Genomic DNA, 9,636 nt, shown 5'->3' on the forward strand with positions numbered 1-9,636 from the left:
GCACTCAGGTGCCCTGCGCCTGAGAGTGGAGACTGCTCTGGGGAGACCCCTAGTGGCAGAAAGGGGGAGGCTCAGCTGCCAGTCACCAGGGCTGCACAGTTGCTGGTTGCCGGGGCAATGGGTAAAACCAGCTGACAGGAAGGGGCAGGGCTTATCCCTTCTTAAGCCCAGGTAGGAGACCAGGAGGGCAGTCCCTCTCCAGCAGCCGTGGGAGTAGGGACTCAGCTGAGACAGACAGAGGGGAGGACTCTGGCAGTGAGTGCATGCCCCGGTTGCTGCTGGGGTTAGGGAGTCCTCTTTCCCCCCCGCTCCCTCACTCTCTAGTAGGGAGTAGATTTTGTTTGACCGGATGGTCTAGTTTTTATGTTGTAGCCCAGGGTCTTTATGTTTTATGTTTACTGTTTTGACTGGAGGATCGGGTGAGGCTGTTAGGGGTTGGAGGAGGCCTCATAGAGACTTCCCAATAGCGTGGGGGTTCCTGGTGCCTGAGAGGGCGCAGCATTTGCGGGGTGCAGTGGCCCTAGACCCAGAGTGAGAGAGAGGGGGCAGTGAGGAGCCCCAGAGCGAGAGAGAGGGGGGCAGCGAGGAGCCCTGGGAGTAAAGAGGAGGGCCAGAACATAATAGGGCCCAGGTCAAACCACGTCAACTCCATCTGCGAGGCTTGGGCTGCGGTGTAGGGGAGGAAAAGGAGCCGCAGGTAGCGCCCCCTGTCACCGGGGCACGGAAAAAATGGGCAGCCTCCTGCTGATTACAACCATCTTCTAATCAAGTAAGATCAAAGCGTGGCAGGCGAGTAAGCAGGCGGTTGGCCCATTACAGGAGGGCGGAGCCACCCCAGAAAAGCTCTGATAGTGATACTTCTGTCACAGTACTACATAGTGAAGTTAGTCAAAGAAAGAAGGCTCAGAGACAGAGTAATGTCTCCTTTCGAGTCAGTTTAAATTTAATCATTTTTAAGACATTATGGCATGTTGTACTCAAAACCTGTCATATACGGTATTTATATATAGTTTTTGTAGTTGTCCAACATAACTTAAGAGAGAGATACCTGCTACGTGTATATAATGGCCATAAGTTGGCTGAGAGTAGGTTCAGGGTAGACATCAGGAAGCACTACTTCACAGTCAGGGCGGCTAGGATCTGGGACCAACTTCCAAGGGAAGTGGTGCTCGCTCCTACCCTGGGGGTCTTCAATAGGATGCTAGTTAATCACTTAGCCAGAATCATTTGACCCCAGCATTCTTTCCTGCCCATGGCGGGGGGTCGGACTTGATGATTTGCTCAGGTCCCTTCCGACCCTACCAACTATGAAACCATGAAACAGGGTGGCTTAAAATAGGAAGGTTTCCATTGTTTATTTCCATTTTACTGGTTTTGGGAGTAATTTTGATAAAATTCTATTGATGTTTGATAGAATCCTAGTTATTTCATCCTCTATTCCATTCTATAGAACTCCCCCAAAGTACTGCTTATGGAAGACTTCAGTGTGATCAGCCTTAAGAAATTAAGAGCAAGAGGAATAACCCTTAGAAGTAGATTAAACAAATTGGCTGAGTATGGACTTGTTAGGAAGAGATATTCTTAGCTTACTCCATTTCTGGACACATTGGGTCCCATCTATTGCTCAGGAAGCTGACCTGCAGAGTTGATTGGGATGATTAGGAGAAAGAGGGTGAAATGTCAAGAAAACTGCAAATAGAAGACAGATAATTAAAGAAATGGTTTGTCTTGAGGCAAAATTTGCAGGAACAAAATATAAGTAATCTTATTCTGCACATTATTGCTCTAACAGGAATGAATACAAGTTAATATAATAGTGGATTATGGGACTGAAAAGTAGCTGTTGTTTAAAACAAGCTCCTCCACACACACTGAAGCAATACACATGTGGTTTGTAATGATAGCAAGGGAGGACTAAAGAACCAGCTACTTGAATATGGCAGAGTTCAGAAACTAGGATTTCATATTGCAATTATCGTTGTATATGCTATATACAGTAGCTGTAACTGAAGCTTTTACTGTATTGCTGTTTTTCAAGCTATCTGTTAAATTGGGTTGGTTTTGTCTTGCTTTTTCCATTTTGGGTAGTGGGGCTCCAAAAAGAATCTGCTGGCAGTGAATAACAACAGCTGCGTGGTGATCCTCAGTGAACAGGCCATGTCATCTCATTTCCATCAACAAGTGGCGGCAGTTCAGGTGTCCCCAAGTCTATTTAATGTGACCTCCTTCAGCACAGGAACCACACACAGCCTTTCCCTTGACATGCATGTTAATGGAGTTTTTGCCACCAAGGTAACTTGCTACCTTACCTGTTAGAGAAAGGTTTTCTCTTGACAGAGACTCATCTGGTTAATGTTATGAAGTTGTTTTATAAATGGAAGCATATTTTTCACAATCATTTATGTAACTCTTTTGTGATTGATTCTTCTTGTACTGTAATTGCTTAGGAATTGCTTATGTGTTGATGGAAAACAGCATCTGTGTTACAATGGGTACACTATATTGGGCCTGATTTACAGGTAGTACCATTATTCAGGAGGTCCCTGTTTATTACATCAAAGCATTTGGATGACCCAGAGACCTCCAAACCCAGTAAATACAGATATAAATTTGAAAGGTAGTAGTTGTAGGGCAGTGTTCATTGCATTGCTGTTTGCTCATTCACAGAAACTTGTGCCATGGAGTCTACATGGGATTCTATATTAAAAGCACTTTAGCAGCAGCAGTAGATTGGCATTAGAAATAGAAAAATAGGCCTGCAAGGGGCCTCAAGAGGTCATCTAGTCCAACTGCCTGCTCAGGGCAAGATCATCTTTGTTTAAACTGTCAGGGTCAAGTGTTTGTGAAGTTTAGTTTAAACTTATTGAGGAACTTCTTTCACATTTCCAATGGACACTGAACTGACACCTGCTTTGCAACTTTGTGGCCATTTTAGGATGCTGTGGTATTTTGGAATGGGAAGCAAATCACTGTCTTTGAGTGCTCTGGAGCTACTTTACGAAATGCAGGTAGGATTTCACAGTGCGGCAAACAGGAAGGTATGTATTAGGGTGATGAATCTCCCAAATGTATTCACTTGAATTCATGGTAGCTGTTAGGCTTTAATAATAGCATTTTGTGCTTCAGCATTTACAAAAACTGATTAGACTTCACAGCATTCCTGTATAGTGGGTGGTGTTCCTGTTTTATATATTAGAAAACTAGGGCATAAAGAGTTTGACAGCTGCAGTCATATGAATTAGTGGTAAAACAAAACTCAAATCCTGACTGTGGTTTATTACAAGCTCACACCACTGGGTTTAGTATGCCTTTAGATACCTGAACATTTCTGCATGGTCAAAAAGATATGGCATGGGTAGTACCGTGGTAACTGAGTTATCATTAAAGAAGATGTACTTTCCCATCCTTAGGGATCTTGGTCATTTGGCAACTGTAAAGGAGATATAGAACAGTTTAATTCTGTCTCTAAAATCTGCATCTCTTGTACAGTATTCATAGGTTATTTGTGTTTAAAAACAAAACTAAAAGCACCTACAAAACTCCTGGTGATAAAACCTCATGAAACACATTTGAGAGACAAAGTACTTGTTCCACTAAAGGGCTTAGGAGTCTGTGTGCCACCTAATTATTTCCGTAGGCACCTGAAACCTAAACTGAGGTCCTCAAAGCTGCCATTCAGCCACAACCCATCCCTGTAGGCACACAGGACACAGAAAGAAGTTACAATTGTTGCACAATCAGCCCCTTGAAAGTGCTCTATATCTGTGCCCTGACAGAAGTGCATGGCTGCAGAATGCTTTAAAAGTACCCAGTCGCATGACAAATTAACCCTCATTACTTGAATGAAAGCGGCCTGAAGTGGAGCACCTTCATTAACTTCTGTCTGATTAGGGTTAGGCTGATGAAGCCTATCCCCACCCCCGGTGCTGTCCGCATGATGGGAGGGGGAAGAAGGTAGGAGAGAGAGTTCAGGCTGGGATTGTCCAGCCTGAGCTGGACAGGGGGCAGGTGGATTGGAGCCCCATGCCTTCAGGAGGCTCCAGTCCACCTGTCCTCCCCTCCCGTCTCTCCACTCCCATTGTGCAGACAGCACCGGAGCTGGGAAGGGGATTGGGGCTAGGGAAGTGAAGCTGCACACATGCAGCTCATTGCCTGGATCAGCTTGAAATTGAAGCTTGATTTCCCCCAGTCTCCCAACCCAACAGCGAACATCTTTTGGGTCGGGAGGGTCAGTCTGACTTATGGCTAGAGGTACACTGATACATTGGTCCAATGTTGGATTGGCACCAATATAAAGAAAATTGACTGTATTGAAAATCAGCCTGTTGTGGTGAATAATTTGGCCGATAAATGGCCCATGCATTCGCACAGCCACATGCAGCATGTAGGCGGCAAGGAGCACAGCCTGGCAGTGTGGAGAGCTGCGTCCAGCTGGTAAATCTGGTGTGGTGGGAGGGGAAAGGGAACAAGTGTAGGGGGCAGATCCAGGCCCCTGTGGTGAGGGAGGGAGTGGGGCTGGGGCAGGCACTGCCCAGCTGGGGCAGGGCAGGGTGCAGGACAGAGCTGCAAGCGGCTAATCCGGGGGGCATGGGGAGGGAAGTGGCTCCCACTGCTGTGTACAACCTGGGAGGGCACAGGGGGCATGTGCCCTGCTCGGTACAAGGTGGGGTGGGCTGCAGGTGTGGGCTGGGGCCGGGCTTTTCTCAGTGGGGTCGACGGTGCTGGGAGGGGGACTTGGGGGGGGCTACGGCAAATTTTGGGGTAGCTGAAGCCCCCCCTGTAGCCTCTCTCCCAGTTCCACAGCCACCGACCCCGAGCGCAGCCCAGCCCAGCCCAGCCCAGCCCCCGCCAGGAAGAGCCTGCCCAAAGCAGATCCAGGGGCACCCATCCTCTATGCTCTCCTCGGGTGTGCACAGTAGTGGGAGCTGCCCCCCCACACTCCCCAGATGAGCCACTTGAGGCTGTGTCCTGTGCCCTGCCCCACCCTGGCTGGCCAGTGTAAGCCTCAGCCCCAGGCCCACTCCCTCCCTCACCACAGGGGCCTTGATCTGCCCTCCCACACTTCAGTTGCTCCACCCCTTGCTGCTGATTGGCTGTGAGGGAAGTTTGTCATGTGGCCACACCTCTCATCGCCAATTGGTGGTGAGGGACATGGCTGTATGACAGACAGTCCTCACAGCCAATCAGCAGCAGAGTGCAGGGGGGGCAGCTCCAAAGGTAGCCAGTAGGGGAGTACGAAATGGCTGTGTGTTGTTTCGGAGGACACTGATTCGTTTCGGATCACTGCCCTGTTTTGATTCGGCTGAATCTGTTTCAGAGTTTCGACACTGTTTCGGAGATTCAGATTGGCCGGGGAGAGGCAGGAACAGCTGGGTGGCTGCAGGTTCTCCTGTGGCTTCTCCAGCTGTGCCTGCTTCTCCCTGGGTGGGGGAAGCTGCAGGAGAAGCCCCCATGGCTCCCCGCCTGGCCTCATCCCCTGCTGGGCCCCAGCCTCCCAGCACTTAAAAAAAAAAAAAATTAAAAATCCCCTCACTCACCAGCTCTGGCAGCAGTGATCAGGGCCTCTGAGGACTTGTGGCAGAGCCCCCTCATGCAGTAGAAAGCAATGGAGGGCAGCTGCCCCACCCTGCATAGGGGGCGCTCTGCCATGAGCGCCCAGAGGCCTTGATTGCTGCTTCCAAAGCCAGTGAGTGCAGGATTTTTTAAAAAAAAATATTGCTGGTATGCTGGGTCCAGGTCGGGGGGGCATCATTGAGGTGGGGCTGGATGGGGTGGGGAGCTGCATGGAGGAGCTCTGCCAGGAGACCCCAGAGCCCCCACAGCCCATGCTACAGGTAGTGAGTTTGGGGCTTTTTTTGTGTTTGTTTGTTTGTTTTTAAGTGCCAGGAGGCTGGACCGCGTGGAGGACAGGGCCAGGCAGGGCAGCCATGAAGGCTTCTCCTGTGGCTCCCTCAGCTGTGCTTATCGCAGGCTGTGCTGGCTTCCGGGAGGGCTGCGGGGCTGTGCCAGACTCCTCCTGGGAGGTGCAGACCCCCAGAGCTGCACGTGGAATGGCAACAGGCTGCTGTCCCTCTCCCAGAGCACTTGGTTTGGAAGGGACCTCAGGGACAGATTGCAGACGCTAGCCAGCTACAGATGTCAATATCAGAGCAGTCCTTCCGCTCCTCTTCCTCCTCCCTCTTCTTAGTTTCTGTTTACCTGCAAGCCCAGCCCCAAAACAGCCAAAACATTTCCGAAATGTTTTGGATGGTTTTGTTTTGATTTGGAGATGTTTCAGAGCCTTCCGTTTTGTTTCAGATTCAATGTGTTGGGCACCGAAATAGAAGAAACACCTCCGAAATGAAATGGCTGCCAAAATTTCACACCACCCTAGCAGCCAGCATATTATTTTCAGTGAGCTTTTTTTATTTAACAGCTCATTCATTACAGCATTCATCCAGCATGTGGGAGGGTATATTTCAACTTCTTTGTCTGCCTCTGGGGACTTGAACCAATATCTCCCACTTCGCAGGAGACTGCCTGAACCCCCAGTTATAGGATATTGTAATGGGGGCTCTATCAGACCCTCTTAATGAGTCTGTTCCACCTTTCATGGAATAATTTATCATTAGTTAGCAGAGTGTGTGAGCATTTCGTAATAAGAGAATTCACCTGGAAGAGGATAGACATGGGTTTTGGTCCCTGTTTCCTTCAGTGTTTAACACAAAATACTTAATTATTAACTGGAACAGGGGGTATACCAGATTTCTCTCCCTCCTAGATGAACAGACACTCCAGGCATTTAGGCACTCTAGCCAGACATGTGCCCTCTCTCTCTTTGGACCAATTAATATTTCAGTGCCCCCTGAAAAATGAAGCAGTTTCAATAGGAAGGCCAGAGGGAACCACTGCAGAATGCTCTATAGCCATGTAGTTTGGGCATTCTTTTGGGAAGTGGGGTATATGGATTAAATGGAGGAGGCAGCTGAACCTAGGTTTCCCTATCCTGAGTGAACGCTGTAGCTATGGGACTAAAGGCAGACTATTTTCTTCTCCATTCTTATTTCTTGAGGAAAGGCTGTGTTAAGCATCTAATTCCAGCACAGAGCTCATGGCTGGAATCAGGTGAAGGGAGACATTCCTTACAGCCCTGACCTAAGTGCCCTAGTCCCTGAGAAATGTTGTAGGGGTGGGGAAGGGGGGTAGGGAGGGGGATTATAAGCACAGCTTTCAGTTGGCGTACTCTGGTATCTAGCTTATGTGGCTCCATACTCAATCTACTGTTGTTGTGCATCCCATTCTTAGGTACCCAACTATCCTCCTGCATTGTAATAGAAGGTTTATGTACCCAGTATGAGGGTGTGGATTATACAAGGCAGCAAGTCCTTTAAGAGTTGGGTAATGCAGCATTCAGTGTTGTGACTCTGAAATCTTTTTGTGGAGATAGCTCAATTTTCATAATACAGCGTATATCACATTATTACCCAACCACATTTGTAAGTCTGATGCAAATATAAGGGTTTAAAAAAACAGAAAACAGTTTTTACTTTCAAATCTATCGATGCTGAGAACCTGGAAACAGATTTGCTTGTTAAAACTAACATAACCACCTACTACTTTCAACAGAGTGTGTTTACAGTACCTCCAATATCTTTCTGTCAGTCTTCCCTTGGCCACTATTCCTAATTAAATGTTAGCTTATGTAAATTCCCAGTGCAAAGAATCAAAAAATAAAAACAAAAATACCTCTTTTTGCAAAAAAAATGGAACATTATTTAATTGTAACTGCCTGTTGAAATGCAGAAGCCCTGCTTAGTTGCAGTACTCTCTCCCCTTTCTGATGTCTGACCACACTCATTCAGGTGTCAGTCCTCACACATCTGATACTGAGGTAGAATTTTGGAATCTCTGACCCTTAAGCCAATCCGTGGGCCATGGTAAGTGATATATCAACTGGATTTACACTATTTTATTTTATTTAAATTTTATACCATGTTTGCCATTGTAGTATATATCTGTGCTCTTGAATAGTGCAGATTGGATTGGGTTTAGCACCTGCAGTTCTTCCCTGTGACCAGCTGTCTTGAAACCAGGGTATTATTTGTTTTAACATAATATTAACAAGCACTTAGAGAAAAAGAATTGTAAAACAAGAATCCACACCCATGTCTGTCTTACCTAAAGTTTTGCCATCCTTTGCTGATGAGCAGGTCTAACTGCTTCAGGCTTCTCACTGTGTCTTTTATCAGCCTCTCTCCTGGAACAGTTCCACAAAAAGTATATTTTTTGTGAAGGGAACATATTTTAATCTGCTGTGATCCTTTCAGGTTCCAGGCTCATGAAAACTAGTTCTGTAAGTTGGCTGGAGATAGAAGGCTAACAATTCTGGCATTGTCTCTTTTAAAGACCATCAAATGTTTTGTGAGGCTTATCTTAATCCATTTTTCTTCCTAGGTTGTTTGTCCTTACAACCATCTCTTACTAAGGCAATGTATTCATAAAGTAAATATCCCAATAATATACAGTATTTGAGTAGTATTCACTGTTTGGACACATCTTTTACTATTTCCCAGTTTTAGTAGAACAAAGGAAAGATGAAGGATCTCATCTGATCATAAAAAGGGGGGATGGGGTTCAATTTCCTTTTTTCTTCCTCTGCTTTTTCTTTTTCCTCTCCCTGTGAGTAGGGGATACAGATTGCCCTTCTATATGAACTAGAATGTCATACTCTGGATGTTGCTCCTGAAAATATACTGGTACATCCAGCAGATGGGAAGGAGGATGGTGATAAGTATTTTGGGAATTGCTACAGAACAATTGAAGAACAGATTTGTTGTAAGTTGGAAACAGCCAGCTCTCAGGGAAAACTGCTTTTCTTGGGAACGTTTCAGAGACTAGTGACTTCTTGAACTCCACTGTGAGAGATGTCTATCTGGACAGAATGTTTAATTTTGATATATTCTATATAACAATTTATTGTAATGGTGATGGTGTTCTTGTGAATGTTCCAGGTTCTTTTCTCTGTGACTCTTCAGTCCTGGCTGTACATGAAGAAAGCCTTTATACAGTCGAGCCAAATCGGGTTCAGGTCCGCACCTGGCAGGTGAGTACTGTTGACTTAGGGCTCATGAAGCTAGGGGAAAAGTAATAACATTACTGAGCTGCTGAGTTCCAATGAGGATGCAAACAGCATAGAGAGCTTACATAGTGAGTTGACCCTGTTGCATGTAGTTGAAAGGCACTGTCTGTGCCTAAGGTGAAAAAAACAGAACAAGAACACGCATTTCTGTGAGCTAGAGAGCTAGCCATACTGCTCATTGAGGAATCCTTTTTTAGTCCATTAAAGAAGAGCAGTGGGGATATCTAGTTCTCTCTCTCTCATAGTGTCAGAGGTTAGATGTTTTATTTATGGCTGAAAAAATCAATTAGGGTTCTGCAAATTGAATACCTTTACCCCATTATAGAAAAATATGATGAAGGTATTAACTGAAGGACCTTTGTAGCTTTATGTTTGTGGAAAATCATTGCAGTCTAAATAATAAGAACCAACCATAATAAACAAACTAATCATAAACTTCCTAAGTTCTGGAATTTTAAAAAGTATTAACAGTGCATATATAAAATATGTGTTTGGTTGCAGGGCACTTAAACTGATAT

At 46.0% G+C, this 9,636-nt stretch overlaps 1 protein-coding gene across 1 annotated transcript in view; it reads left to right on the forward strand.

Annotated features, from left to right (window-relative positions):
• The window catches only part of IFT140 (intraflagellar transport 140), a 275,996-nt gene that overhangs the window by 93,247 nt on the left and 173,113 nt on the right, over nt 1-9,636 (forward strand). Inside the window, exons 10-12 of the mRNA XM_019507634.1 lie at nt 2,089-2,292; nt 2,936-3,008; nt 8,991-9,082. Of these exons, the coding sequence (XP_019363179.1) occupies nt 2,089-2,292; nt 2,936-3,008; nt 8,991-9,082 (369 nt within the window). The remainder of the gene's footprint in view (nt 1-2,088; nt 2,293-2,935; nt 3,009-8,990; nt 9,083-9,636) is intronic.

Source organism: Gavialis gangeticus, unplaced genomic scaffold (assembly GCF_001723915.1).
Source record: "Gavialis gangeticus isolate Ggan-Ray unplaced genomic scaffold, GavGan_comp1, whole genome shotgun sequence".
Taxonomy (NCBI): domain Eukaryota; kingdom Metazoa; phylum Chordata; order Crocodylia; family Gavialidae; genus Gavialis; species Gavialis gangeticus.